The sequence below is a fragment of the Syngnathus leptorhynchus genome, chromosome 13 (genome assembly GCF_054491065.1).
Source record: "Syngnathus leptorhynchus isolate UIUO chromosome 13, UIUO_Slep, whole genome shotgun sequence".
NCBI lineage: Eukaryota > Metazoa > Chordata > Actinopteri > Syngnathiformes > Syngnathidae > Syngnathus > Syngnathus leptorhynchus.
Window position 1 is genome coordinate 11,054,993 of NC_141207.1, and position 26,934 is coordinate 11,081,926.

The 26,934-nt window shown below is 44.8% G+C and overlaps 6 protein-coding genes across 17 annotated transcripts; 4 read left to right on the plus strand and 2 right to left on the minus strand.

The window, feature by feature from the left end:
* Positions 1-1,082: 1,082 nt before the first annotated feature.
* LOC147047734 (antiviral innate immune response effector IFIT1-like) lies at positions 1,083-4,015 on the minus strand. Of its 6 annotated transcripts, XM_085927624.1 has the most exons (4): positions 3,899-3,963; positions 3,687-3,799; positions 3,443-3,597; positions 1,083-3,242 (listed from the first exon to the last, which is right to left on the minus strand). In XM_085927624.1, the coding sequence occupies exons 3-4, from the start codon at positions 3,445-3,447 to the stop codon at positions 1,925-1,927; spliced, it is 1,323 nt and encodes a 440-aa protein (XP_085783750.1). In that variant the 5' UTR covers positions 3,448-3,597; positions 3,687-3,799; positions 3,899-3,963; the 3' UTR covers positions 1,083-1,924. The 6 variants fall into 6 exon arrangements, with proteins under 6 accessions (XP_085783750.1, XP_085783748.1, XP_085783752.1 ...); XM_085927622.1 differs by having other exon boundaries at positions 3,687-4,015; XM_085927626.1 differs by having other exon boundaries at positions 1,083-3,020; positions 3,102-3,259; positions 3,479-4,015.
* pomgnt1 (protein O-linked mannose N-acetylglucosaminyltransferase 1 (beta 1,2-)) lies at positions 2,653-10,656 on the plus strand. Of its 3 annotated transcripts, none has more exons than XM_085927617.1 (22): positions 2,661-3,886; positions 4,064-4,269; positions 4,497-4,605; positions 4,662-4,780; positions 4,903-4,968; positions 5,139-5,252; positions 5,319-5,436; positions 5,551-5,649; positions 5,771-5,928; positions 6,050-6,120; positions 6,207-6,282; positions 6,391-6,474; positions 6,651-6,692; positions 6,832-6,890; positions 6,962-7,034; positions 7,259-7,387; positions 7,458-7,583; positions 7,672-7,736; positions 7,860-7,904; positions 8,009-8,147; positions 8,419-8,528; positions 8,634-10,656. In XM_085927617.1, the coding sequence occupies exons 2-22, from the start codon at positions 4,090-4,092 to the stop codon at positions 8,713-8,715; spliced, it is 2,064 nt and encodes a 687-aa protein (XP_085783743.1). In that variant the 5' UTR covers positions 2,661-3,886; positions 4,064-4,089; the 3' UTR covers positions 8,716-10,656. The 3 variants fall into 3 exon arrangements, with proteins under 3 accessions (XP_085783745.1, XP_085783743.1, XP_085783744.1); XM_085927618.1 differs by having other exon boundaries at positions 2,663-3,886; positions 5,801-5,928; positions 8,634-10,652; XM_085927619.1 differs by lacking the exons at positions 8,419-8,528; positions 8,634-10,656 and having other exon boundaries at positions 2,653-3,886; positions 7,672-7,738; positions 8,009-8,080.
* On the minus strand, positions 9,792-13,469 carry tspan1 (tetraspanin 1). Of its 3 annotated transcripts, none has more exons than XM_085927630.1 (7): positions 12,516-13,469; positions 12,087-12,288; positions 11,926-11,988; positions 11,751-11,825; positions 11,480-11,578; positions 11,311-11,394; positions 9,792-11,026 (listed from the first exon to the last, which is right to left on the minus strand). In XM_085927630.1, exons 2-7 carry the CDS (start codon positions 12,267-12,269, stop codon positions 10,967-10,969), a joined length of 564 nt encoding a protein of 187 aa, XP_085783756.1. In that variant the 5' UTR covers positions 12,270-12,288; positions 12,516-13,469; the 3' UTR covers positions 9,792-10,966. The 3 variants fall into 3 exon arrangements, with proteins under 3 accessions (XP_085783756.1, XP_085783754.1, XP_085783755.1); XM_085927628.1 differs by having other exon boundaries at positions 9,794-11,026; positions 12,087-12,293; positions 12,426-13,466; XM_085927629.1 differs by lacking the exon at positions 11,926-11,988 and having other exon boundaries at positions 9,796-11,026; positions 12,087-12,293; positions 12,426-13,463.
* On the plus strand, positions 12,749-14,783 carry gorab (golgin, rab6-interacting). The gene is made up of 5 exons (XM_085927627.1): positions 12,749-13,040; positions 13,127-13,463; positions 13,546-13,647; positions 13,749-13,889; positions 14,074-14,783. Exons 1-5 carry the CDS (start codon positions 12,986-12,988, stop codon positions 14,474-14,476), a joined length of 1,038 nt encoding a protein of 345 aa, XP_085783753.1. The 5' UTR covers positions 12,749-12,985; the 3' UTR covers positions 14,477-14,783.
* A 699-nt stretch (positions 14,784-15,482) lies between these two features.
* orc1 (origin recognition complex, subunit 1) lies at positions 15,483-20,799 on the plus strand. 3 transcript variants are annotated; one of them, XM_085927969.1, is made up of 13 exons: positions 15,497-15,602; positions 15,784-15,840; positions 16,206-16,316; positions 16,476-16,686; positions 16,751-16,848; positions 17,068-17,169; positions 17,593-17,764; positions 18,124-18,231; positions 18,558-18,707; positions 18,787-18,906; positions 19,252-19,421; positions 19,551-19,638; positions 19,705-20,799. In XM_085927969.1, the coding sequence occupies exons 2-13, from the start codon at positions 15,785-15,787 to the stop codon at positions 19,897-19,899; spliced, it is 1,581 nt and encodes a 526-aa protein (XP_085784095.1). In that variant the 5' UTR covers positions 15,497-15,602; position 15,784; the 3' UTR covers positions 19,900-20,799. The 3 variants fall into 3 exon arrangements, 2 of the variants coding, with proteins under 2 accessions (XP_085784094.1, XP_085784095.1); XM_085927968.1 differs by having other exon boundaries at positions 15,483-15,840; positions 19,705-20,798; XR_015067960.1 differs by having other exon boundaries at positions 15,484-15,840; positions 19,252-19,470; positions 19,705-19,750.
* Positions 20,800-21,079: 280 nt separating this feature from the next.
* rfc4 (replication factor C (activator 1) 4) lies at positions 21,080-25,149 on the plus strand. The gene is made up of 11 exons (XM_085928697.1): positions 21,080-21,262; positions 21,423-21,540; positions 21,618-21,696; positions 21,899-21,978; positions 22,167-22,286; positions 22,380-22,523; positions 22,597-22,717; positions 23,098-23,223; positions 24,329-24,409; positions 24,488-24,604; positions 24,955-25,149. Exons 2-11 carry the CDS (start codon positions 21,437-21,439, stop codon positions 25,051-25,053), a joined length of 1,071 nt encoding a protein of 356 aa, XP_085784823.1. The 5' UTR covers positions 21,080-21,262; positions 21,423-21,436; the 3' UTR covers positions 25,054-25,149.
* The last annotated feature ends 1,785 nt before the right edge of the window (positions 25,150-26,934 follow it).

Below are 26,934 nucleotides of genomic sequence, written 5' to 3' on the forward strand. Positions count from 1 at the left end.
CGTTTTTGCATAATTAGCAAATTTGTGCCTTAAAATCCCCCATTCATTCTTAATGGCACATTAGACACGAGCGACGTTCAGGAGTGAGTTCAAATTTTGACATCTGACAACTTTTTTCATGATTTCTTTCCTTAACTCGTTTATTTAACTCTTTTATTTTTTATTTATTTATTTTCCATTCATTCATTTAGTTATTCATTTAATTTTAAGTTAAAAACATCATTTTACCGTTTTAACGGCATTTACCGTTTTTATTTCTTGTTTAATATCACCATTCCACCGCAGCAACACTAAGCCGCTGTTTAGCTCAGTAAGAAGACAATGATCCTAAGAACACGAGCCACGTCCGCGAGCGAGTTCGAGTCCCGGTTGGCCATAATTTTTTTATTCATTAATTCTTCATTCATTCAATTTTAACACATTTTAACAATTATTTTCATCATTCATTTAGTTTTTCATTTAATTTTAAGTTAAAAACATCATTTTACCGTTTTAACGGCATGTACCATTTTTATTTCTCGTTTAATATCATCGTTCCACCACAGCAACACTAAACCGCTGTTTAGCTCAGTAAGAAGAGACTGGAATTTGAAGCACGAGCGCTGTTCCCGTGCGAGTTCGAATCCGGCTTGACCAATATTTTTTTTTCATTCATTCAATTTTAACACATCACTTTAATAATTATTTTCATCATCATCATTAATTTAACATTTTTATTTTATTTAATCATCAATTTACCAATTTTATGTCATTTAATCATCATTTCGAGTCCCACAATAGTGTGAAGTGCCTTCGCCTTCACACGCAATTTCTCCAGAAATTGCCAATTCTAGTTATTAAACAATTTATTCCTCCCACTTTTTTGACACCTAACTACTCCCACATGCTTTTACCGATTCACTCCATTCCAACTTTCACACGTTCCAAAAATTCACGGCATGACTGCTAGTATTTCATTTGTTCATAACATTTACCGTTTTTGCATAATTAGCAAATTTGTGCCTTAAAATCCCCCATTCATTCTTAATGGCGCATTAGACAAGAGTGACGTTCAGGAGTGAGTTCAAATTTTGACATCTGACAACTTTTTTCATGATTTCTTTCCTTAACTCGTTTATTTAACTCTTTTATTTTTTATTTATTTATTTTCCATTCATTCATTCAGTTATTCATTTAATTTTAAGTTAAAAACATCATTTTACCGTTTTAACGGCATTTACCGTTTTTATTTCATGTTTAATATCATCATTCCACCGCAGCAACACTAAGACGCTGTTTAGCTCAGTAAGAAGACAATGATCCTAAGAACACGAGCCACGTCCGCGAGCGAGTTCGAGTCCCGGTTGGCCATAACTTTTTTATTCATTAATTTTTTATTCATTCAATTTTAACACATTTTAATAATTATTTTCATCATTCATTTAGTTTTTCATTTAATTTTAAGTTAAAAACATCATTTTACCGTTTTAACGGCATGTACCATTTTTTTTTCTCGTTTAATAGCATCAGTCCACCAGAATAGCATTAAATCGGTGTTTAGCTCAGTAAGAAGACAATGGCGCTCTGAACACGAGCTACTTCTACGAGGGCGTTCGAATCCCGCTTGGCCATAATTTTTTTCATTCATTCAATTTTAACACATTTTAATAATTATTTTCATCATCATCATTAATTTAACATTTTTATTTTATTTAATCATCAATTTACCAATTTTATGTCATTTAATCATCATTTCGAGTCCCACAATAGTGTGAAGTGCCTTCGCCTTCACACGCAATTTCTCCAGAAATTGCCAATTCTAGTTCTATTTGATTCAAAGAAAATGAAACATTCAACACACATATTTGTCTATGAATGAAAGACTAACTCCCAAAACTACATACATAGGTACTTCCGGTGAGGATGTTTTTTTTGTTTTTTCCCCTCAGTCCTGCAGGTTGTTTAGAAACTCTTCTATTTCTCGGCACATTTTGTTTCTTTCTCTTTCCCTGATTTTCTCCAGGATTTGAATGCTGTTTACGCGATAGGCAGATGGATGTCGTATAGCTGCTGCCCTCATGTAATATTCTATCGACTTGTATCTCTCTCTCTGGGCGGACTGTAAATATTTAGCATAGTAGTTATAAAGCATCTGTCTGTCTCCGGGTTCCTGCTCCCCCTGATGGAGAAGGAGTTCCTCAAATATCTCAGCGGCTTTAGCTTGCCGGTGAGTGGATTTAACATATAGATTTGCCAGAGTTAATGTTCTCTTGAGCGAAGATTGGCGGTAGAGAAGAATCACTTCTCGATAGAGACCGACGGCCCTGTCGACCAGCGCCGGTTCGGGCAAAATGTCCCTGTGTGAAAAAATCTTCTTTTTGTAGCAGATCGCAGCACACCTCTTAAGATAACGTTCTCCCGGATGTCTCTCCAGAGCTTCTTCTGCCAAGTCGAGAGCTTCGTCCATTGATAAATACACCCTGAACACTTTGAGTAAGGGTTTAATGCCGCTGTAGCTGCTGACGGGCTTTTTCAGAATCTCCTTGGCCAATCGCCGCGCTTCCCCTTCAATTCTTCTCCCTCGAGCGGCGCAAGCAGCCAGGTAAATGGTCGCAAGGTACAGGTTATCGGGGTCGTGTTTTTTAGCTACTTTCAGTTTTTCAAAAGCGTTCCCATCTAGTCCGCTTCGATACAGCGCGGACGTACTGGCTAATGCTAGCACGTGACTGGAGTGCCACTCGATCACGTCAGGCTGCATCCTGATGGCCCTCTGAAAATATTGCAGCGCCAGAAGTGTCTTGTCTTTGCCAAATTTCATCAGAGTCCAGGCTTTTTCAGCGCAGATCTCGGGGTGGAGTTCCTCTGGACACGGTGAAGGATATTCCTTCCCAAGCTTGTCAACCTTGGACAGGTAGGTCTGACATCCTGCGGCTTCTCCCATGCGGTAGTGCAGCCAAGCCAAGTTCCCGTAGTTGACCGCCAGCCACGGGCCCTCCTCCGAGACAGTGTTTCTCATCTGACGCAATGCCTCCGCAGCCCTGCTGAAGAAAGTCAAGGCATCTTTGCTACTCCCGAGCCGGTAGTGTACGTAACCTTGCAAGTTGTAAATATGTCCCAGCCACTTGTATCCCTCCACGACGCCAATATCTTCCAGTTGATCTCGGAGGAGGAAAAGTTGGGATCTTTGGAGGTTGAGGTTCCACGTGAAGTGACACTGCAGGCTCTCCAGCTCGGCCTTCGATGTCGTTTGAGTCCCATCGGCGCTGAAAGTGTACGGTGACTGGTGTCAAACGGGAAAAACAGACAGAGCAGTTGAGTAAGAAAAGAAGAAAAAGAAATCCACCAGATAATCGAAAGATTCCAAAGAAAAGGAGCGGAGAAAGGCACAGCCGTAGACAGCCACAAACGCGTCTGAACACAAACAACTGCAAAATGAGCCATCTCAAAGGCACAACTCATTCACCTCATCGTGTAGCTCTTTTTCCCAAGGAACTCTTACGTGTTGCTTTGGGTGCTGGCTGTACCACGATATCACTTCAGGCTTTTATGGCGCATGGACATTGTACTTGGACTCTGGATGGTGACGTCGACTCGTACTTTCATTCTGAAAAGATCTGTCTTCATTTCGTGGAACAAATAACACGTATCTTTTCATATGGAATAGGAAGACGGGTTTCGTTCTGTCGGCCATTCAAGTGACTACACACATTTGCCCACTTGGTGGCAGTATAGTAGAGGGCCGAGATAGCGCGTGTTGGATGGAGTTTAGCGGCGGCGGCGGTAGCGGCATCGGCGGCGGTAGCGGCAGCCGTAGCGGCAGCTAACCGGAAACCAGAGAGTCAGGAGAGACGACGTCACGGATCCTGCGACAGATCCTTCAATCGGCAGGCAGCATGTTGCAGAAAAAGTAGGTCTTTACCTCGTTTGATTGTCCGCCGCGACTAAACGGCGGGCTCAAGTTGATTTCTACACTCGATTCAACCATGCAACGTACACACACACACAGTTGGGTCGCTCGTCATCCTTTTACGAGGTTCGCTGAAATGCTTTCAGGCCAGCTTGCCGCTGTTGTGTTTATTTGCAGTCGATGATGCGCCTAATTGGCACTTTATGCCACTGAGGACGACGACGAGGACGACGAGGACGACGAGGACAAGATTTTGTAGCGGAATGGAGACGTGGACTCCCAACCCCCGAGCGAAGCCATTTATACCCCGCCAGCAAAGAAGCTTGTACCTCACTTATAAATACAAAGTGTTCAACAAGAGGTCTATTCGTCGCTTCTGTCAGGTGAGACAAAGGTTTCCTTCACCTATCACTCACTCCCACCATCAGCAACTGCAGATGAAATAAATCAATGTTGCAAACCAATTCTTTGTCGTGGTGGAATTTTGGTTTTCTTAGGTGGCGTCCTTTTTCATTTCAGCATCATTGAATTTTTTTACGGTCCTCGCATTTAAAAACGACCAATTTGAAGCATTTCTGATGATTCTGTGAGTTTCATTTTTCTTTCACAGGCTGCCGCTGTACTGTTTCTGCTGGTAACTGTCATAGTCAATATTAAACTCATCTTGGACACAAGAAGAGTTGCTAATGAAGAAGCAGCAGCAGCAGCTCAAGATTATGGTACGGCGTTGATTCTGTTTTGGGCGCGCTGGAATTCATCAATGCTTCTCTTTTAGAGGACGTATTGCCCAACATGGAGACCCCTCGCAGACCAAAGGCAAACGGGCGCAAGGTCCTTGACATTGAGGTGTACTCCAGCCGCTCCAAAGTTTACGTGGCAGTGGATGGCACCACGGTGAGTTGAAAAGCGCGCCCGACAGACAACGTTCATATATTGACACATGCTTTACTGCACATGCAAGTGAATGAGCAAAGCTTTCTCCCCTTGATTTTTGGACACATTCTGCTTTCCTGCAGGTGTTGGAGGATGACAGGCCGCAGCAAGGAAGAGGCATCCATGTGATTGTTCTCAACCAGGCTACAGTAAGCATCATCTTGATATTTTCACAGGTTCCATTCTGGCTCCCGTGTGGAGTTTGCACGTGATGGGACGTGCTCCAGTGCGCCCGCCCGCCGTAGGGAGGGCTAATGGATGGATTCATGGCTTGAAATCAATATGGTGGAGATAAATCAATTTTTTTCCTCTTTCCTAGGGTCACGTGATGGCCAAGAGAATTTTTGATACCTACTCACCCCATGAGGACGAAGCCATGATCCTCTTCGTCAATATGGTGACTCGAGGTCGAGTTCTTATCTTCACCATTAAGGTAAGTAAGTTACTAGCCCTCAATAGCCCCCACTCAGCTTGACGTCGCCCGCTGTTTTGTGTGCAGGACGAGGGTACGTTCCATCTCAAAGATGCGGCCAAAAACTTGCTGAAAAGTCTGGGGAGCCAGGTCTCGCTCATTCTCAGCTGGAGAGACATGTGGACTCTGGTGGTGAAAAAAGGAGGTGGGGTTTCTTTGACAATGGTCAAACTAGAACGTGAATGAGGCTTTCTGGAAAGCCACAAATAGGTTCCATAAGTAAGCCAACGTCTGTTCTTTTTTGACTGACTTTTTGTAGGTCAAGTGTATGGTGAAAAGCATTCCAAATCTCCTGCTCTTTCCACCTGGGGCGATCCGGTTCTTCTTAAAACAGAAGTGCAGCTCACTGCCTCTGAAGGTCGGCCGTGGTTTGCGATCCGATCGTCTAGCCTCTCCTTGCTCCTCTCGGGCAATCAATATTTGTTCATTTATTTCTAGCGGCCACGCTCGGTGAACATACATTGATGCGTTTTTCCAAGGGCCGATTGATTGGAGTTTGATTTGCTCAGAGGGCGAGTGCCATTGGGCAGACACGGAGTGGAACAGGCGGCGGAAGGTGTTCTGCAGCAAAGTGGAGGGATACGGCAGCATCTGCAGCTGCAAAGACCCGGCGCCCATTGAATTCAACCCGGAACCTGTAAGACGTTGCCGATTTCAGGCTCAAACCTTTGCCTTAGCCAGCTGAAGTATGGAAACAAATTCCACGTTATATCTAATGTGACTTAGCGGCAGCGCGTCTTGCATTTTCTTTCCTCTAGCTGCCCAATAATAGCGTCTTCAACGTCCCCGTCGCCGTCATTGCGGGAAACAGACCCAACTATCTCTATCGGTAAGAGCTCGGCTTTAAAAGTTGTTAGTAATTGTTTGAAAAGTTGGACCGTTCGAGTGGCCTCGTTATTTGCCATGCGTTTTCAGGATGCTCAGGTCGCTTCTTTCCGCTCATGGTGTTAACCCGCAGATGGTCACGGTCTTCATTGATGGCTATTATGAGGTATGTAAATCATCTCAAGGAATTGAATTGAATCTCTCTGCTGCTTGACCACCGGCCGGAGGAGAAGCCACACGGACGCTAGACTGATCCCATTCTTTTTCTACTCAGGAGCCGATGGATGTGGTGGCGCTGTTTGGACTGAAGGGAGTTCAGCACACACCCATCAGCATTAAGAATGCTCGGGTGTCACAGGTTGGTGCCTCGAGATAGACGGGCTATCTTGATATGAAATATCTCCACGCCGGTACTGAAATGATACGACAGCAAAACCTAAAAGGTTGTTTAGCTGTCGGCTATAAATTATTTCATGATTTAGTTTGGTATATTTGCAAAAAGGAATCCTATAAATTTGCCCTTCTTGGTCACAGCACTACAAGGCCAGTCTGACTGCAACGTTCAACCTTCATCCGGTGAGCCTTCTCCCGAAAACACCCACATTGTTGATTATTTATTTATTTTCTCCTGTTTGTTCAAATAAATGTGATGGCAGTACACTGCTGAGTCAATTGAATTCTACACACTTTCCACTAAAGATCTTTTTTTCTCCAGGAGGCCAAATATGCTATCGTGGTAGAGGAAGATTTGGACATCTCCATTGACTTTTTCAGGTACGTACTTTTTCATGGGTAACAAGTTGCTGAAGCCCACACACTGCGTTTGCCCACTTTGTTGTTCCAAGTTTTCTGAGTCAGACCATCCATCTGTTGGATGAGGACGACAGCCTGTATTGCATCTCGGCTTGGAACGATCAGGTGAATAAACAAAGGCCTTTGTTTTTCTTTTGAACAAAGCCTACTGGTTGAGTTCCTTTGGCTGTACCGATCGTTTTTTTTTTTTTTTTTTTTTTTTTTTGCAAAGAACCGTGAGAACCGCTGATTTGCCTTAGATTGTGTCATCGGTGTGTATTTTCAAATATGATCAATTGTTTGATTGATCTTTGAGTAGTGTTGACTGGATGTGTGGCTGGCTGGCGTAGGGCTACGAACACACGGCAGAGGATCCCGCCTTGCTCTACAGAGTGGAGAGCATGCCCGGCCTGGGCTGGGTCTTGAAAAAGAGCCTGTATAAGGACGAACTGGAGCCCAAATGGCCAACACCGGAGAAGGTGCGCCATTCTTCCTTCTCGCCCTCCTTGTGTTGTCGCTGTGCTCCGACGCTGCGTCTCTCCTCCCTAGTTGTGGGATTGGGACATGTGGATGCGAATGCCAGAGCAGAGGAAGGGCCGAGAGTGCATCATACCCGACGTGTCCCGCTCCTACCACTTTGGCATCATCGGCCTCAACATGAATGGCTACTTTCATGTGAGCTCTTCAACCCCTTCATTTCATTTCATATCAGTGTAATGCACTGTCAAGTTTGTTCTTGTTTGTACTTTCTCTTTTTCCGTAGGAGGTATATTTCAAGAAACACAAGTTTAACACGGTTCCTCGCGTGCAGCTGAAGAACGTGGACAGGTGTATGACTCGTGCTTTTATACACAGGACCGGCCGGCACTGGCTGGGGTTCTAACACTGTTGCGTCCATCGATTACATTTGGAAGAAGTGTGAACCAAATGTTTTTTTTTTGTTTTTTCCAGCTTAAAGAAGGATGCTTACGAAGTGGAAATACAAAACCTGTTTGGGTGAGTGACCTTTAGATTGGACACTGAGCATCGTGTTTTTTGAAGAAGGAGAAATTTGGCCTGTCTATCTTTCTCCGATTGAACAAGTTTGTGATTGATTCCAGGGAGGCGGAGGTGCTGGACCACACCAAGAACCCGTGTGAGGAGACCACGCTGCCAGACTCTTCTGTGGGCAAAATCTACGTCATGTTCATTAAGATGGAGTCTGAGACGGACACCTCCACCTGGACCGAGCTGGCTAAGGTAGACGCAGCGAAACCTTTTCTGTTTGGTGGCGAGGCGAGGAATTGCTTTCCCATTCACCGTCGTAGCTTGAATGAACCATTTCGACAATGTTCAGTGTGAGAGTATGTTTCTGCACTAAAAATGTCATTTCTTTGGCATCTACGAATCATGCTGAAAAAAAACGGACGGAGGGAAATGTGATATGATATTAAGATGCCAGATGAACGTGACGTGACGTCAATAGCCTTGTCTCAAAAGCCACTTGTGTCTCCCTCATTCCTCGACCAAGTGCCTCCATGTTTGGGACTTGGATGTTCGTGGAAATCACAGAGGCTTGTGGAGGCTCTTTAGAAAGAGGAATCATATCCTGGTGGTGGCCGTACCAATCTCCCCATACTCGTAAGTTATCCAAATCATCTTACTGTAGGCATTTTTCCCAACAAAATAACTTGAGTAGATGGAATGGATGGATAAAACTTGTGTCTGATTCTTTATTGTGACCAGTGTGAAGAAACCTGCCAATGTCAAACCAATCCACTTTGAGCCTCCCACCAAAGAAGAGGCTGCACCAGCAGAGCAGCTATAACCCCCCCCCCCCCTCACTCACTCACTCACTCACTCACTCACTCACTCACTCACTCACTCACTCACTCACTCACTCACTCACTCACTCACTCACTCACTCACTCACTCACTCACTCACGTAAAGCCTGCTCATCACCACATTTGAACCAGCTCAGGCCTTAAGAAATTCTTCAACACAGGACCCGCAATCTTTCCTTTTTTTTATGATAACAAAACACTGCTAAATCAATCTGCAATTGCTAAGGGACTTTGATTCTATCCATCCACGGGGGTCGCGGGCGTGCTGGAGCCTATCCCAGCCGTCATCGGGCAGTAGGCGGGTGACACCCTGAACTGGTTGCCAGCCAATCGCAGGGCACACCGAGACCAACAACCATTCGCACTCGCACTCACGCCTAGGGGCAATTTGGAGTGCTCAGTCGGCCTACCAAGCATGTTTTTGGGATGTGGGAGGAAACCGGAGTGCCCGGAGAAAACCCACGCGGACACGGGGAGAACATGCAAACTCCACACAGGGAGGGCCGGAGGTGGAATCCAACCCGCACCCTCCTAACTGTGAGGGAGACGTGCTACCCAGTGCGCCACCGAGCCGCCCGACTTTGATTCTATTTGGCTAAAAATGCTGGGAACATATTTGATGAACAATTTTCCCCCATTACTATATTGTGTGACTTTTTGCGGAAGATACCCACTTTGTAGGCACTTTATTGCAATGCATTTTTAAAGTGCTTTTTATGTTCATATCAATAGTCAGCAGTATTGGAAGTACATCAAAATTGCTAATTAATTAATTATTAATTAAATTTGCTCAACCCAAACTACCTAGCCACAACACTACACAGCACCTATCAATACTGTGCATTCTTTTCTTTTCAATGGATTACATTGCATTTCAAATGTTTTAGAACAAGCTGTCGTGTTAAAAGTGTATGGGAGGTATGAGACGATGAATTTAAAAAAAAAAAAAAGGCCCAGGTACTGCTGGAATGGTTTTGGTGGTGAACACATCCCCCGCAATAAACAGGATCATGGTGTTTGGCTGAGAAAAAAAAAAAAAAGTCAACAGCACATTTTTATCAGAGATGGCTTTGTGGCACTCTGTCATTTTTGACCCTGATTTCAAAAACGTCTTTACTCTCATCAGTAAGATTGTGCAATCTATACATTGAACAATCCATACATTGTAATTCATACAGTACCGATGATGTTTCAAGGAAAAACAAATCCACCTGTTGATGAACCGCATCCTTTAATCATATATATTATTACTATAATACATAATAAACCTGACGTGAAAGAGAGAAAAAAAACAAAGGCAAATTTGGGGGGAAAAAAAAACCATCTGAAAAAGTTGACTGACTGATTCAAGTAAAGAGCAGTGTTAAATAGTTATCGCCTCAAATTTTCAATTTTCTTTCTTATAACTACTGAGAGCTTTGGCCATTTGGCACATACTGTTTAAGTTATCTGTATTTATTTGTCCCTTATCAATGAAAGCGTTTGCTTTAAAAAAAATATATATATATATATCTTTATCCATGCATCTTTTGTCTCTATTTCTAGATTCAAAATGATGATCATGTATGTATGTAAGTATATACATATGTATATATTTTGAGGAAAAATGTTGCATATGTATTTTTAACTGGAGGTTGAGGATGGTTCTTTAAAAAGCCCTGTGGGTTTTTAATATTGACTGCATGGCTCAGTTGCCTCTGGTTGGATTTCCTTTCTTCATAGTACATCAAACTGAGACAATATTCAGATCGAGGCCCTGGAAAATGCATGAACATCAAGAATATTCTGATTTATACAACTCCCAAGTGACATTAAAGTTGCAGAAAACTCTTTTTCACTCCACAATTGTTTGTTTTTCTCTGCCTGTCAATGATAGATGTGCCGAGTTTTGCTAGCCGATTGCAGGGCGCACGCGCGCGCACATAGATGGAAAATCCTTGTTACCTACAGTTAATGTCAACAAGCGCGAAAGGTGACATTGAGCCAGCCGTGTCGGTGAATTGAAAACCACAGAATTTGCCGATGGCAGTGTTTTCTTTTGCATCAACATTTTCATATGGAGGAAGCCAAATTTGCTTCTGGTTGAGTTAGCAGAGATGTCTTGCTCCAGGCTCTCCTTGCTGGCTTTTGAAGGTTGCAGTCATTCCGGGTGTAGTGGAGGGCAGGGCCGCTACCGTCGGCCGGCCGGATGAATTCAAGCTACGTAGTTGGTGATCCATTTGTGTTTGCCACTCTCAACTTGCGCTTTTGTCCATGTGACAGTACAAGTACATTGACACCATCAAGGCAGCAATCTGAGGAAAAAAGATAGGAAATGTTAAATCTGCGCTCTCTTGAATTTTACAGTGCAGTTCACTTCCATGCAGTGTGTATGTGTGTGTGTGAGCGCTCATTTAAACATCTTTAAGCGTAAATCAGAGGAGTAAATTGGATTATGGTGGAAAGGTACATTTCAATAAGCAATATCTAACATCCACATTAAATTCTTTGAGTTGTAATTGAACAGGGTGTTGTATGGCCATCCAATTTTAGAGTGCCGTAATGTAACATTGCATCAACTATTTTTGTGCACATTTACCTGGAAAATAGCAATTCCAGCTGCAATTCCTCCCACAATGTTTGCATGCCCTGTAAGGGACTGCAGGATTTGTTCAAAACAACCCTAAGAAAGAGACTTGGCGTGTTAACGTCAGTGCTGTACATGATACAATCCAATGAAAGCACCACTGTAAACGTGTCAACTTCACCTCTGTCGTGGTTGAATTGCAGGCCTTAGTGAGCACAGCATTGCTAGCGGACTGCTTGTGTAAAGCAGGGCTAGCCCATGCGCTGAGGATTCGCTTGGCCTGTGGAAAAAAAAAAAAATTGGTCCTTGGCCAATGCAGGATGGGAGTCACTAAGCATGCATGGTCCCTTTCACCATTCGCCAGAGGTTTTTCTTTGCTTGTACAAGGAGCCGAGTGAGTGAGGAAGGAGGGAGGAAGGGAGGGAGGGAAAACGCTGATGTGGATAACTTACGAATGAAGAATAAGCCAGGGCTACAACTGCAGCTGCCACTTCAGCAATGACAATAATGAGAATGATGGAGAAGAACTGCACAAAACAAAAGAGATACCAGATAGATAATCTTGTCAAAGTTTGGCTTGATGATTCCATCCGTGCCATTTGGTATTGCCCTTAGTATTTTTGGAACCTTTTGGCAGCTAAAGAGATGCGTTGTGGCTGGGTTAGGGTTAGTACACGACTCGACGTACATCTATTCCCGAAGAATGAAAGAAAAATTAGCCTTGAATAAAAACAAACAGGGAGATACGTTTTTCAGGGATATTGACAATCAGGTGTCGTGCCACTTACTGTGAGCAGAAGACATTTGCTCCCCTTGTGAGCGCCGCAGCAGCCCAAGAAAGCCAACAGCACCAGTAAGGCCCCGATGGCCATGTAGAAATGGGCCACGTTGACGTGTCGCATGCTTTGACTGGAGAAAGGTCCCAGGATCTGCAGATGGGAGGCCCCGTCTCCACTCGCCCAGATTGCCATCACCAGTAGGGTTAGGCCACTCACCTGCAAAAAGACATGTGCACATTGTGGATGGATGGATGGTTGGATGAATGGAATCCTCTTAGCTCCCAAACCATTACTTTGAACTTCACTCCAATCATATGCTTCGAATGAAAACAGGCATACTGGACTCACCAAAATAAGCAAATTGAAGAGCACCATCATCACTTTGGCAAATGTAAAGCAGCCCATCTTACTAATATGAAGAAACAAAGAAAAAGACACCTGTGTGCTGGCTCACTTGGAAACGCAGAATGAATGTAAAATCACCTTGCACTGCAATGTAAATGTCGTTCATTCACGCGCGCACACGCACGCGTGCACACACACGGGCACACACACGGGCACACACACGCACACACAGAGGCACACGTGATGATTGAAAAACAATTGGAAAAAATAGTCAGTGTTTACTTTTCCAGTTACAAATTCAAAGACAAAAAGCTTTATGCACGAATTCAATCATTCTAACTTTTTTCCGTTCAGGCGCGTCTTGGGTCAACTCAGTGCTTTGCTGGTCCTTGACGTGGCATCATCATCATCCGAGGGAGGGAGGGGAGAAACATGGCCGTGTCGACTCCTTGAGTGCTCTTGTCAACTTTACGTTTTGATCGTCCTGTAACTGACGCGAGCCAGCTCCCTAATTCTCTTGATTTTAAATGGCCTTTTGACCAGTGTAAGTTTGAAATGATAAAATGAGTAGTTGGGCTGGTTTCTCAGAAAGTGAACTGCGGAGATTGCAGCAAAAAGGTAACCATTCGTTGAACTTTTCTCGTCTGACGTTTGTTTGGATTTGCTACACAAGAATACGGCGGCGCTTTATGCAATCGTTACAGACTCCCTGATAGCAAGCAAGCACAAACTACGAGCGCCCGGTCGGAGTCGGCAACAAGTGCAAAGAGAGAAGCTAGTGCAGCGAGCCGCTCTGGCTCAGGCTGAGGCTCAGGCTGAGGCACAGGTATGCAATGGAGTCGTGTCCCTCCAACTTCCGCCGGAGCAACAGCTCAATAAGCTGCCACCCGAGTGTGAGCACAAGGCGGCACCAGGAAGCCCGGCTGCCAAAAGCGACACGCAGCAGAAGCTCATGGAGGAAAAGACGCAGGAAAACTGTCAAGCTGCCACAGAGAAGCCAAATCCGCTCGTGAAGGAGCTTGACAAACAAGAGATTGAACTGTTAGTACTTTTCTTTGATATTTATTTGCTCCAAACTGATGACGCCATTTTTAATTTCAACGCATTGCTTACATTGTCGCAGTCGAGACAAGACTCGCCTGGAGCAACTGCAACGCGAGCAAAAATTGATCGAAGAAGCAAATAAGCGCAAGAAGGCTCTGCTTGCAAAAACCATAGCTGAAAAGTAAGTGTCTTTGCTTCGTCGCATACAGGGAGGGAGGGAGACTCATGGCTGTCATGCAGAAAGATCAAGAGCAACTCAAGATGAGCTCTCACTCAATGTAGGTCCAAGCAAACTCAAGCTGAGGCTGTGAAGCTCAAGAGAATCCAGAAAGAGTTGCAAGCCCTTGATGACATGGTTTCCAATGACATCGCTATTCTAAGAGGAAAGATCGAGCAAGCCAGCTGGGACTACACTACTGCCAGGTGAGGAACACACTTTGCATTCTAGTGCCAACAGTTAAAGCTCAACAATTCGGAGAGAGACATGTTGAGTGGCGGTGGACTTACTGACAGACACCCACTTTTGGGGCGGGGTCTGCTTGAATTGACACATCAGGAATCAAAGTGACATCTCAGTCTTCTTTTTCCATCTCCTTGTTTCTTCCAGAAAGCGCTACGAAAAGGCAGAAGCAGAGTATGTGATGGCCAAGTTGGACCTCCACAAAAAAACAGACGTAAAGGAGCAGCTGACGGAGCACCTTTTTGCTATCATCCAACAAAACGAGCGACGCAAAGCCCTTAAGCTGGAAGGACTGATGCAGGAGTTGAAGCTTCAGGCCACTGAGGAGCAGCTGGAAAGCCAGAAGGTGGAAGAAGACCATGTGGGATGCTTTGAACTGCAAGGACGTGCCAAAGAGCGCCACGGTGTCTCGGAAGGTCAGGAGGCAACGGAGCAATGGACGCTGACAGAGGAGGAAAGTCAGAAGAGCGATGGCCTCCAGGTGGACCGTCAATTGAGTCACAAAGTACAGCCTACGGAAGATTGGAAAGCACAAGGATTTCCAGCATGAAGCACTGGCTCCTGCCTCCAGGTGGACCATCAATTGAGTCACAAAGTACAGCCTGCGGAAGATTGGAAAGCACAAGGATTTCCAGCATGAAACACTGGCTTGTGCGTGCCTGCGTGAGACATTATGCTGCTTTCCTCATGTATCATTGTCACTTTACTTGTATATATTGACCCAAATGTTTTTTACAACTGTTATTGAAAAGAAGGCTGGCTATATTGGTGGTCATTTAGTCTTTTTTAAGGTTTACATTTTGAGTTGTTTGCATATTCTCCCTAACAAATGAAAATAAACGGGTAAGTTAGGAAAATGACTGTTTTTTTTGTTTAGTTTTTTTGCCTACTGCCCGATGACGGCTGGGATAGGCTCCAGCACGCCCGCGACCCCCGTGGGGACTAGGCGCTTCAGAAAATGGATGGATGGATGGATGGACTTGCATCCAAATTCTGCACACTTTGTCACGTACCCGCTCTTTCAGCACCTCGGTCAGCCACGTGCCAACGACGCACGTCGTAATGTGCACACAGACATTTTCCAAAATTGTGAAAGCTGCATTGTGACGAATGAACATTTTGGCTTGATGTCACTGTTGAGGCTCATCGTTTAAGATGACTTGACAAAAACAAGACAACATAACCTGTCAAAAACATGACATAGCAGACCTAATTGTCATACATGCGTTCCAAAATTAAAAAAAATCATTCAAGGTTTTTCACATAAAATACTGTGAATTTACCTTGGCTCTGTTAATTGTATGTATTCAATCATGGACACAATTCCATGGATTTATAACACATGCGCATCAAATGCCAACAAGACCTTTTGTCACACCGGTTGTACTTATTGATATGGATGACGTAGCGAGTTCTGCCGCTATTGGTATGCATGACGTAGCGGGTTCAGCCGCTAATAATATGCATGACGTAGCGGGTTCAGCCGCTAATAATATGCATGACGTAGCGGGTTGTGCCTTTATGATTGGCTGAGAAGTGTACATGATACCAGAAGGAGCCTCCGAAAAGAAAGGAGGGGTGCGTTTGTGCACTTTTTCTAGTCGGAAGTCGGAAAAGCTCACATTTTCCTCGAATGCAGCATGAGCAGAACTTTCAGTCAATGCGACGTGCTCAAGGTTTCTATTTTTTTTTTTTTGCGGACGTGACGTCATTCTCGCGGGAAACTGCTGCAGCAGTCGCCTTGCGTCGTCCAGAGTTGATAGTTTGACTTTGAAGCATTGTTCTCGTCCAACTTGGTTGGTATGGTTCAGCATTGCCCAAGCCGAGAACGGTGAAGTCCAACTGTCTTTTTTCCAGAATGAAAACCAGACAGCGAGGAGAACCTTTGAGGAAGCTAAAAAACTTTGAATATGGGTAAGTACTACTCGTCTTTTCTAAATGTTGGATCAATTTAAGGGTTAGCGTTACACATTCAACGTTAACTAGCATGGGTCTGAACAGACGTCTCGGAACATAGCGATTTAATTCCCTTTTCTTCAATACGCTTTTCAATCGGCTACTCAAATGCGAAAATATTCAGTGGCTGCATCTGGACAACTCCTCCATTCAATTGTCATCTTGCTTCAGGTCCTCAGGACTAACCTGGAAGATAAATTGCTCCTCTAAATCGAAGTCTTGCTCCTCAAATGCCATTCTTTAGTGAACACGTTTTTTGGAGCCTTTGTTTCAAAATGTTCTCATCTGGTTTTTCTTATTTTACTCTATGCTTCCATCACAAGGGCCGCCAAGGTGGACAATGAGAACTCTCCAATGCCGCTCGTCGCCACACTCCCCAAGAGATCAAAAAGGAAGTCCGCTCAACTCGTTTCTTCTCGGGTCAAAAAACAATTGTGAGTGTTAGGACTCTACCATTAAGGGCGGTCATCTGAATTTGGTTGATAGGCTTCTGATGAGGCAGATTTGCAGAATAAATGCAAAAAAAAAAAAAATACACTCTTTCTGATTTGTAACTGAAGTTGTTTAACCTGTGAGCTTTCTGACTGACTCAGAAATCTTCTGGATGACCAGCCAAACCCGGACATGGACACAGACGACGACGAAGCGTTTGTCCCATCAAACAGGGCACTGTGTAGTAGCAGTGACGATGAGGAAATGACTGATGGTGATGAAGGTGAACTGGCGAGGAAAGGTAGACGGCGTATTACTGAGCGTCTCCCGCCTCGTTCGGAGAAAACGGGCCGCAAAACGCGCAGCAAGAAGGTAAATGATATGAAACGGGTTTTTTAGCTCATTTGCACGAATGAATACCTACTTATTTACACAGGGAGAAAGTGATACTCCTCACCATGGCACCCCCACAATCCCCAGCAGGTTGATGCCAGCCCCACAACCAAACTACGTATTAGAAGTGGCCAGAACAAGGTAAAAAAAGAAACAAATTCAAAGCTGCACTGAAATTCCAACAATGCACAAGCACAACTTGTGTAAAGCCATAGTTTGAGTGTGAACGGACTGGACGAGCGTGTGGATAATGCATGTGACTCGTATGGAAAAGCGCGATAGAAATCCAATGGTCATCTTTTTTTATTTGATGATCTATGTATATCAAATGTAATACGTTTGAATATTTGTCTTGTTTAGGTTACACGTGTCGTCGGTGCCCGAGTCGCTACCCTGCAGGGAACAGGAGTTTCGAGGCATTTACAGCTTTGTGGAAAGCAAAATCATTGATGGCACAGGCGGGTGAGAATTTTTTGAACAAACTTTTTTGCCAGGAACACTGCAAAATGGATTGCAAGCCGTTGGTTGTATGACACACATCCCACGGTTTTAGAATGTGTTTGCCTTTTCAAGCTGGAGCCAGCAAAGGCAGCATTTATATACGAATGCAATTGACTTTTGCAGCCCTTTGCAAAAGAAGCAGACGGGGGTGATACTAAGTTGCCACCTTAGATCTTGTCCCCGTTGCAGAATCCCAACAGCAGATTCTGTCACTTAGCCCCCTTCTCCAAGCAGGGCATAAGAGGGCTTAAATGGTTGTCAGCATTTCGATTGAGGCAGCGACTCTGCAGCTATTACATTCCAGAGGAGCAAATTGAGAATCTTCCTGAACTGGTACAAAGCGTATCTGAGATGAAATGAAATGAGAGCGACCGTGTGTTTTAGGTGCATGTACATCTCGGGTGTGCCAGGGACGGGCAAGACCGCGACGGTGCACGAGGTGATTCGTTGTCTGCGGAATGCAGCAAACGCCGACGAGATCCCATCGTTCCACTTTGTTGAGATCAATGGGATGAAGATGACAGACCCTCATCAAGCCTATGTTCAGATACTTGAGGTGAACAAAGTCTTCAGTGTGTGCCTTTCAATCAGAATACTTATTCCCACGAATGGCTTGACTCCATAGGACACAGAATGCTGCTATATACATAGGTGGCTTGCTATTAGGGCTCTTTGTGGCTCTTTGACCAAGTCACTCCGCTCGAATGTATGGAAAGCAAGCGAGTAGGCAAGTTTTCAGCCAGCGCAAAGGCTCAGCCTTTGCCAGACTCCAGTGCCCAGGCCTTCAGCCGACCAGGAGCGTCACGTCAATACGTAGTACTCTGCTCATCCCTTCTCGATGCTGAGCCGTCAGTCTGTAGCGTTACGTAGGCCTGGGGTCATTTTCAGCAGTCTCATTGCAAACATTTTCTCCAGAAACTAACCAGTCAGAAGGCTACAGCTGACCACGCAGCTTCACTCTTGGAGAAGCGATTCAGCAACCCTGCTCCCTCAAAGCAAACCACTGTGCTCTTGGTGGATGAAGTAAGAAGCATTTTTTACTTCTACTTGTACAAATACTCATCGTGCAATGGAAGAAAAAAAGTTCCCATCTGACGTCTATTTTGAAAGAGATTTGTGGAAACGACACGTGCTTGTACAAGACTGAATATGTTTGGGAATTTCTCTAATCCGCACCATTTCAGCGCAGTTCAAATGACTTTCGGCCCGTCGAATCCCTTCCCTTTACGCCTTCAAGCTAATGTCTAGCTGCAGTTGTAGGAAAGAATTCATGAATGTCAACTTTTGCCCACATGAAGTGTTGTTCAGCCTCAATCAAGTTTCACGTCCTATGTACCTTCCATCTGTAGTTGGACCTCTTGTGGACCAGAAAGCAAAATGTGATGTATAATCTGTTTGACTGGCCCACGCGACGCCATTCCCGCCTGGTGGTTTTGACCATCGCAAACACTATGGACCTGCCGGAGAGGATCATGATCAACAGAGTGGCCAGCAGACTGGTGAGCAAAATTGGGAGGAGGGGAAATTGGCCGTGTTTTATTTTATTTTTACACTTCGACGATGTCCTTGTTTTTGCAGGGTTTAACTCGAATGTCATTCCAGCCCTATGGATACAAGCAATTGCAGCAGATCATCATGTCTCGTTTGAACAAGATCAAGGCCTTTGAAGAAGATGCTTTGCAGCTGGTGTCCAGGAAGGTACTTACTGACCAGCACTCACGAGCAGATGAGTTGCTTCGCTATTCCAGGGGTGGGTTCCCTTGTTCCTGGGGTGGGTTCCCTTGTCCTCGGGGTGGGTTCCCTTGTCCTCGGGGTGGGTTCCCTTGTCCTCGGGGTGGGTTCCCTTGTCCTCGGGGTGGGTTCCCTTGTCCTCGGGGTGGGTTCCCTTGTACAAGGGGTGGGTTCCCTTGTACAAGGGGTGGGTTCCCTTGTCCTCGCGGTGGGTTCCCTTGTCCTCGCGGTGGGTTCCCTTGTCCTCGGGTCGGGTACCCTTGTCCTCGGGTTGGGTACCCTTGTCCTCAGGTCGGGTACCCTTGTCCTCAGGTGGCCGCTCTGTCGGGCGACGCGCGTCGATGTTTGGATATCTGTCGGCGAGCCGCGGAGCTCTGCGAGCACGCCGTCGCTCGTACTTCGGTCGCAAGATTGGTAGGGATGGATCACGTGATGGATGCGCTCAACGAAATGTTTTCTTCCTCCTACATCGCAAGCATCAAGTAAGACCCTGAGCGCAAGAATTCATCCATTTGATGCCATGAAGTAATGGTGCGTGCTTTTTGTGTCAGTGCAGGAACAGCTCAAATTCATCCATTTGATGCCATGAAGTAACAGTGCGTGCTTTTCAGGTTTGCGTCAGTGCAGGAACAGCTCTTCCTTCGCGCTGTCATTGCAGAGTTTCGGCGCTTGGGTTTGGAGGAGGCCACTTTCCAACAGGTAAAGGAAGCAAACCACACCTCCAAAGCATGCATCTCAACCGTTGCCACCCTCGTGCGGGCGTAGGTGTTGATACAGCACCAGGCTTTGTGTCGGATGGAGGGCCTGCAGTCGACGGGCGTATCGGAGGTTCTGGCAGTCTGTCAGCGCCTGGGAGCCTGCAGATTGTTACTGCTGGAAACCAGCCGCTTGGGGATCCTGCAACGTATTCGCCTTAACGTTAGCCAAGATGACGTTCTCTATGCCCTCAAGTCGGACTGAAAAAGGGATCCTCTTTCATGACGGAATTGAGCTTTTCAATGACAAGTATCAAGCAGGCAGGTATACTTGGGAAAATTACAAATACACAGATTGATATGTTTTGTCTGGCTATGATTTTACTATGGTTGTCTTTTCGTCCCGTTTTTCAAAATGTGATCTATCCGTACTCATTGTTTTTTGCTCATGTCAATAAACTTTTGCATATAGCTACTGTAGTGCAGTCGACATGTTTGTCAGTATATTAACTGACATTTATGTCTTTCTTTCATTGTCGGATCAACCCATGAAGCATGCATTCTCACTGAATGGACTTACCGACTTTTCCACGACAGGCTCCAGAACAGCCCTGGCTTCGCTTGGACCACCGTGGCCTATGTTGTCAAGTTTATTGACGTACTAGCCCCTAATCACAAAGAAGTCTCAAAGTTGACCATTATTCTCAACACCCCCTGATCACTGATAACTCACGGGAGGGCAAGGAAAAACGCACAAAACCCAAACTGGGGAAAAATGAGAACTCTTGAGACGGGATCCCCCTTCCAAGATGACCAGGCTGCAATGGATGCAGAGTGAGCAACATACAATACAAAAGCAATCCAAAGACAAGCTCATGTTGATGCGCATAGTCGAAATGAAGACCTGCGGGCGGAAAGATGCCCTCAGTTGTCACGGCAGCGTCTGAGAGTGGGTAATCTGCCTCAGATCTCGTCCCGATTGCCTGACGTGGAATCCGGACAGACATTTTTGTTCAAACATGACTAAATCAACATGGCATTCCTGAATTCAAAGCTAATGTGACGCAAACGTTCACTTTATTTGTTATTGCTCACATTCAGACTTCCACTTTATTTATTGTATTCAAATCATATGTTATCCTGGTCAAATTTCAGTTTACTTTTGTTTCTCTCTTTTCATGATTACGGCAGTACTGTAGTGATGTAGATGGTGTGTGTGTGTGTGTGGGGGGGGGGGGGGGTCTGGCAGTGAAAGCCTTGGTTGAAATCCGGACGGGACTAGAGAAACAGAATTGCTTCAACCCGCTTTGCTTTTCGGCAAGCCACCCCAAACATAATGTGAAATGAAACCGTAACATGTGTGTTGTTTATGTCCTTGCCGAAATAAACAAATCATCGTCGTCATCGTCACATCCGGAATTGGACAAATTGTATTGGCTGATAACTTGAGAACGTGACCGGAAATGTGTCACCCAGGGCGGGAAAATATCCTTGTCTTCCGCATGCAAAATATCACCTTCAAGTGTGAAGCCCAACAATTTTGTTTCATTTTATTCAGGACACACTTTAGATTTAAAAAACGCAAGTCAAGCCAGTCTGGAGACGAGTTTGCGCCGCGTCGTTTACAGGTATGAGGATTCGCGTGCGTGCGTATGAAACGCTAAGCATGTAGAAGCATGTAGCCTTGTACACATGAGCCAGCCGTCCGTATACAGCCGAACGATTTCAGAGAAGTGTGAGGGAGGGGCTGGAAGTGACCGGGGCATCTTTTTCTTTCCCGTTATACAGAGCAGCACGGAATCATGCAAGCGTTTTTGAAATCAACAACCAGACCCCAGAAAGACAAGTGTGCTTCCGTTTCCAGCGTTGAGAAGAAAGCCAAGCTGACTCCATGGGTTGAAAAATAGTACGTATCAGCTCCAGCATTCATTTCGTCAAATGTGCAGAATCTTCCTAGACACATGCTTCTCCGTTTTCTCATAGTAGGCCCAAGAGCGTTGATGAAGTCGCCTTTCAGGAAGAAGCTGTAGCGGTTCTCAAGAAGTCACTGGAAGGAGCAGATGTAAGTTTATTTACGGCCAAGTCATAACGCCTTCCGATGTTTTTTTTTTTTTTTTTTTTTGCAGTTACGTATTTCCGAAGCAATTTTTGACTTTTCTTCAAATGGTTCAGCCCTTCCCACTGGTATATATAGATATGTGTATTCTGTAGCTTGGAAGAGTTGTTCACTAGCAAAACTTCTCCAACTTGTGTCACCAATTTAGCTTCCAAATCTGCTCTTCTATGGTCCACCTGGAACAGGAAAGACCTCTACCATTTTAGCTGCTGCGAGAGACCTTTATGGGTGAGTGGGTGAGTGGGTGAGTGAGTGAGTGAGTGAGTGAGTGAGTGAGTGAGTGAGTGAGTGAGTGAGTGAGTGAGTGAGTGAGTGAGTGAGTGAGTTTGGGTGGGTGGCATGATCAATGTTGCTTTCAGAGGACTATTTGGACTGGGCGTCTTGATCCTGATGTGGCTTTTCTCTCCTCTATCCAGCCCAGAACTATACAAGCAGAGGGTGCTTGAGCTCAATGCTTCGGATGAAAGGGGCATTCAGGTCATCAGAGAGAAGGTCAAAAACTTTGCTCAACTCACTGTTGCGGGGACTCGGCCAGAGTGAGCATGATTTTACAAGTCCTCGCAGCGTCCATTTGTTTCATGCTTTGAAATTCAACGAGACGTGCTCGCGTGCGTGCGCTGCTTTTGTAGCGGGAAGCCGTGTCCTCCTTTCAAGATCATCGTCCTGGATGAAGCCGACTCCATGACCGCGCCAGCTCAGGCCGCGCTCAGAAGGACAATGGAAAAGGAGGCCCGCACCACGCGTTTCTGTCTCATTTGTAACTATATCAGCAGGTGAGCACAGCGCATACATATCACACCCAAGCAAAAGCACAAAGTTGATTTTTTTCTTCTGTGTATTGCGTAGGATCATTGAGCCCCTAACTTCCAGATGTTCCAAGTTTCGTTTTAACCCCCTTGCCGATCACGTACAAGAAGAGCGTCTGCTGGAGATCTGTGAGAAGGAAAACCTCAAATACACAAAAGAGGTAGGTCATAGTAGCAATGCAGAAGTCCACTCAACACGTCGAAACGTCAAGACTGGCTCAGGAAATATCAGGAGAGGCAGGGAGGGAGAGAGAGATTTTACAAAGATCTTGCGGACCGATGAAATGAGAGTGGCTCTTGACAGAGCGGCTGGACTCGTGGCTGGATCCATAGCGGCTGCAGAGCTCTGCTTCAAATCAGGCGCCGGCGCGCTACCGGTATGGGCGGCTATTATTTAAGACGTATTGTATCTGTAGAGTATTTATGCGGGTATATGGATATTTTCACGTTATTCAATTTCATTTACTTTGTATTTGAATGAAATGTCATTTGTAGTTTCTTCACTTTATACTTATTTCATTTTCTTTTCTTTGGCCTTTAGAGTATCTTAGCACTGGTAAAGGTGTCAGAGGGAGACCTGCGCAAAGCCATCACTTTCCTTCAGAGTGCTGCACGACTCGATGCCAACAGTGAGATTACAGAAGTTGCCGTCATGGAAATAGCTGGGGTAAAGTGGTATTTTTACCTCTTCTGGCTCAATGGCTTAGCATTTGTTTGCTCATTCATGTGGAATACACAATTCTCCATAGGAAAGAAATCATTCTTTTTTGTGTGTGTGTGTGTGTGTATATATAAGTGTTTGTATAGATATATATATATGTGTGTGTGTGTGTGTGTGTATATATAAATTATATCTATCTATCTATCTATCTATCTATCTATCTATCTATCTATCTATCTATCTATCTATCTATCTATCTATCTATCTATCTATCTATCTATCTATCTATCTATCTATCTATCTATCTATCTATCTATCTATATATATATATATATATATATATATATATATATATACATACACACACACACAAAACGCAAAAAAATACACGTGTGTGTATGTATATATATATATATATATATATATATATATATATATATATACACACACACACAAGCACACAGGGTTCTCCGTTTACGACGGTCTCAAGATACGCTGTTTCGTGTTTACCACACGTCTCCTATATTTAAAGCCAGTTTTTGACCTAAGCCGTTTTGCGTGGTAAAGCCGTCGTACGATTCATGACGTGCGTGGGAAGTAGTAGTTGCGCGCGGCGGAAGAATACACCTGTAGCGAGAGAGGCTGTGGACCAAGGAAGACCACTCCCACCATGTTCTACGGCGCCATTCTGGACGGTTGCGTCGTCTCTCTCTTGCAACGCCCCTTCCAGTGTGCAAGCCAACCACAGGAATAAAGGTAAGGAATTGTTTTCTCTCTTTTTTTTTTTTTTTTTTACTGTTTCATTTTATGACTGTTCCGATTTACACCGAAATTGGGCTGACGCCGCCACATAGGAACGGATCGACGTCATAAACCGGGGAGCCCCTGTGTGTATGGTTTTTACTCCGCTAGTGTTTTTCCACTTATACTGGAATTGGCCCTGGTATGTGAGCATGTGATCAAATTGGGACCAGTATTCGCTACCAGTATTAAGCATTTGAAAAATGGATTCATTTAAGGCTTATGGATAGAGCCGACGTTGCTCTAGGTGGTGGCTTGTTAAACAAATGAATTGAAATTGAAAGCCGACGTACAATCTACTCTCTTGCAGGTTGTTCCTACCGATATGATCGACAATTTGCTTCAGGTCTGCTTCAAAGGAAGTTTTGAGAAACTCGAGTTGACAGTCAGGGTAGGTTACTCCGTGTGATTTAAGACTTGCTAAGTTGGCATCGTCCGTCTCACGTCCGTCAAATCTTTTCTTTGTCAGAGCGTGGTAGATGAAGGCTACGCGGCCACCCAGGTCCTGAGTCAACTTCACGACCGTATCGTTGAGCATGACTCGATGAGTGACGAGCACAAGTCTGTCATCGCTGCAAAAATGGCGGTAGGAAGCACCTTTATTTGACTTGGCCTGATGACGCGCATCCCCGCTACATGTGCTCTCAATGCACGCGGCATGGCAGTGGCGTATTCGTTGATTGCGGCAGATGCGCGTTCATGAAGCGCTTGCGAAATTTCCAAACGGTATACAGTATGTATTCTTGAGAAATGTAAACACCATTGTATTGACATTTCCAACGCAGTGTATGTTGTTGGCCGCTAGAGGGCAGGGGTGTATCGCAAGTTCATTTGAAGTGAGCGTGGTTTACCTTGTCAAGAGTCCACGTAGGGAGGGAGGCTGGCTGCACGAAGTCAATTAACCATCAACTCTAATCTTTTCCTTGCGTATTTCAGGTGGTGGACAAATGCCTGGCTGACGGCGCCGACGAATACATGCAGCTCCTCAGTCTATGTTCGGTAATGTTCAGCTGTGAAGTAGTTCAGACCCCCTGATCCTTGATTTTTGTTGTTGTTGTTTGTTTTCTTTACTTTCTCGTGTTGAACTCAATCCCAAATGCTTTGACTAATAAAGTTATTGTGCTCATGAGACACCTTGAGTGAAAAAATGATCAATTTTCGCTCGTTAGTGAAAAAGGGGCTATCCCGGCCAGTCTTTAAGTATTTTGTTTGTGAATCTTGTTTCAATAACTCTCAAGGTTTGACCCTCGTGAGGGAGGATAAGTGGTTGATTTTCTCTCATAGACGATCTTCCACAAAGAAATCCCTTTGGAAGAGCTGTTTGGTCGACAGACGCGAGACGTCCAGCAGGGGGTCCCCTAAGACGGCCGGCCGGCCAAAGTAGATGCCGTTTACTGAGGTAGAGAGAGCTGTCGAATGAAATCCCACAATTATGTACAAGTAAGAATATGGCCTAGTTCACATACTTTTTTGTTGGATTATGGACTGAAGATACTCTTCACCTTCCCTTCCTCATTTGAATGGTTTTACAAAAGACGAGGTTTGATGGTACTCCTCTCTAGCTCCACTCGGTCAACAAAGACACTTTTTAATAGGCAGCTTGAGCAGAAAGTGTCAAAGTCAGATAGTGCCTGCGCTGTGTCCGGATGTCTGCTCTTAGCAAGAGGCAAAAACACCAAAAGTCCCAATATGGGTCTATGAACTGGACGCAGTCATTCTATGTATAGACGATTCCTCAGAGCTCACATCATGTTCGGCACCGTAATTGTTGTTTTGCTTGCTGCCTGAACTGGACCTCTGCGGTGCTGAGATTTGAAATTTAAATTCACAGAGGACTCGGGTGCTTAGAGCACCCATTTAAGTTAAGCCAGACACATTTCACATTATTATATAAGTGATGTATTGAGAAAGTCCATTAGGGCATGGTCAAATCAAGCATATCAATCACACAAACATCCTGGGCATCAGAAAATATTTTTGGCCGAAAAAGGGAAAAGCCTAACTTACTTTGAATTGTCCTGTAAAACAATAACGGATTTTGTCACGTTATCCAACATTAACAAGCTCACGGCAGCAATTGTTTCATTTTGATTGTTTTGCGCTGAGGAGCGAAGCAGTGAGGAGAAAAAAAAAAAAAAAAAAAAAACCTTCATTTTTTCAAATTGACTTTATAGTCAGGTAAATATGGCACCTGCATTGGATATTGTGCGCCGCATGTGCAGAAAGTGGCATTTTTCAGTGGTGTGAAACATCACGCGGTTCCTTTATTAGTTCAGAAAGTGAGATTTGACTTTTAAAAGACATGAAGTCTTTGAAAAAGTGTCTAATATGGATTGATTTCCGCACCAATCATGCTAGCTGAGCGCTGATCCAGCTTCACTTTGCGTGGAAACTCCAAGAATTCTTTTGGTTGTTCACGCAAACCACACACTGCTAACAGCTGTGAAGTATTTCAGACCCCCTGATCCTTTTATTTATTTATTTATTTATTATTATTATTATTTTTTTTTAATTTCTCGTGCTGAACTCAATCCCAAATGCGTTGACTAATAAAGTATTTGTGATCACGGGACACTGACAGCAAGCCAAAGGTCAGGTTTGCAAGTTTGAAAGCAAGGGGGGGGGGCAGGTGGCGTTAACGAGAAGCAAAGGAAAATAGAAAGACGAAAGACGAAAAGATTTGGTAAAGAAGGCTTCAGAAATGTTCCTTTGCGCTCTGTTGCGCATTCTGCATGCAGACTCTCCACCCCTCCCTCACTCTTACTGTCTCCTCTGTAATGAGCTCCAGATGTGCTGTTGAAGACCCGAGTGGGTGGGTGGGTGGGTGAGGGCAGGATTGGTGCCGAGGGCGGGAGGGAGGGAGGGAGGGAGGGCGGGCGGGGTTCTTGCATCGTATGTCAGAAGAGACTCGGGGAA

Excerpts from the sequence above, each read along its gene's own strand:
- rfc4 (XM_085928697.1), top strand. The coding sequence starts at position 21,437 with ATGCAAGCGTTTTTGAAATCAACAACCAGACCCCAGAAAGACAAGTGT. Across the intron at positions 21,541-21,617 it reads ACTCCATGGGTTGAAAAATA|TAGGCCCAAGAGCGTTGATG; the intron begins GTACGTATCAGC and ends GTTTTCTCATAG. Across the intron at positions 24,605-24,954 it reads TCATCGCTGCAAAAATGGCG|GTGGTGGACAAATGCCTGGC; the intron begins GTAGGAAGCACC and ends TGCGTATTTCAG.
- tspan1 (XM_085927628.1), bottom strand. The coding sequence starts at position 12,482 with ATGGGCTGCTTTACATTTGCCAAAGTGATGATGGTGCTCTTCAATTTG. Across the intron at positions 12,294-12,425 it reads TCTTCAATTTGCTTATTTTG|GTGAGTGGCCTAACCCTACT; the intron begins GTGAGTCCAGTA and ends GTCTTTTTGCAG. Across the intron at positions 11,027-11,310 it reads CTGGAATTGCTATTTTCCAG|ATTGCTGCCTTGATGGTGTC; the intron begins GTAAATGTGCAC and ends TTTTTTCCTCAG.
- gorab (XM_085927627.1), top strand. The coding sequence starts at position 12,986 with ATGAGTAGTTGGGCTGGTTTCTCAGAAAGTGAACTGCGGAGATTGCAG. Across the intron at positions 13,464-13,545 it reads GACAAACAAGAGATTGAACT|TCGAGACAAGACTCGCCTGG; the intron begins GTTAGTACTTTT and ends ACATTGTCGCAG. Across the intron at positions 13,890-14,073 it reads TGGGACTACACTACTGCCAG|AAAGCGCTACGAAAAGGCAG; the intron begins GTGAGGAACACA and ends TGTTTCTTCCAG.
- LOC147047734 (XM_085927620.1), bottom strand. The coding sequence starts at position 3,438 with ATGAGTTGTGCCTTTGAGATGGCTCATTTTGCAGTTGTTTGTGTTCAG. Across the intron at positions 3,243-3,322 it reads TGGAATCTTTCGATTATCTG|CGCCGATGGGACTCAAACGA; the intron begins GTGGATTTCTTT and ends GTACACTTTCAG.
- orc1 (XM_085927968.1), top strand. The coding sequence starts at position 15,785 with ATGAAAACCAGACAGCGAGGAGAACCTTTGAGGAAGCTAAAAAACTTT. Across the intron at positions 15,841-16,205 it reads CTAAAAAACTTTGAATATGG|GGCCGCCAAGGTGGACAATG; the intron begins GTAAGTACTACT and ends TTCCATCACAAG. Across the intron at positions 17,765-18,123 it reads CCTATGTTCAGATACTTGAG|AAACTAACCAGTCAGAAGGC; the intron begins GTGAACAAAGTC and ends CATTTTCTCCAG.
- pomgnt1 (XM_085927617.1), top strand. The coding sequence starts at position 4,090 with ATGCCACTGAGGACGACGACGAGGACGACGAGGACGACGAGGACAAGA. Across the intron at positions 5,929-6,049 it reads TTGAATTCAACCCGGAACCT|CTGCCCAATAATAGCGTCTT; the intron begins GTAAGACGTTGC and ends TCTTTCCTCTAG. Across the intron at positions 8,148-8,418 it reads CCTGGACCGAGCTGGCTAAG|TGCCTCCATGTTTGGGACTT; the intron begins GTAGACGCAGCG and ends TCCTCGACCAAG.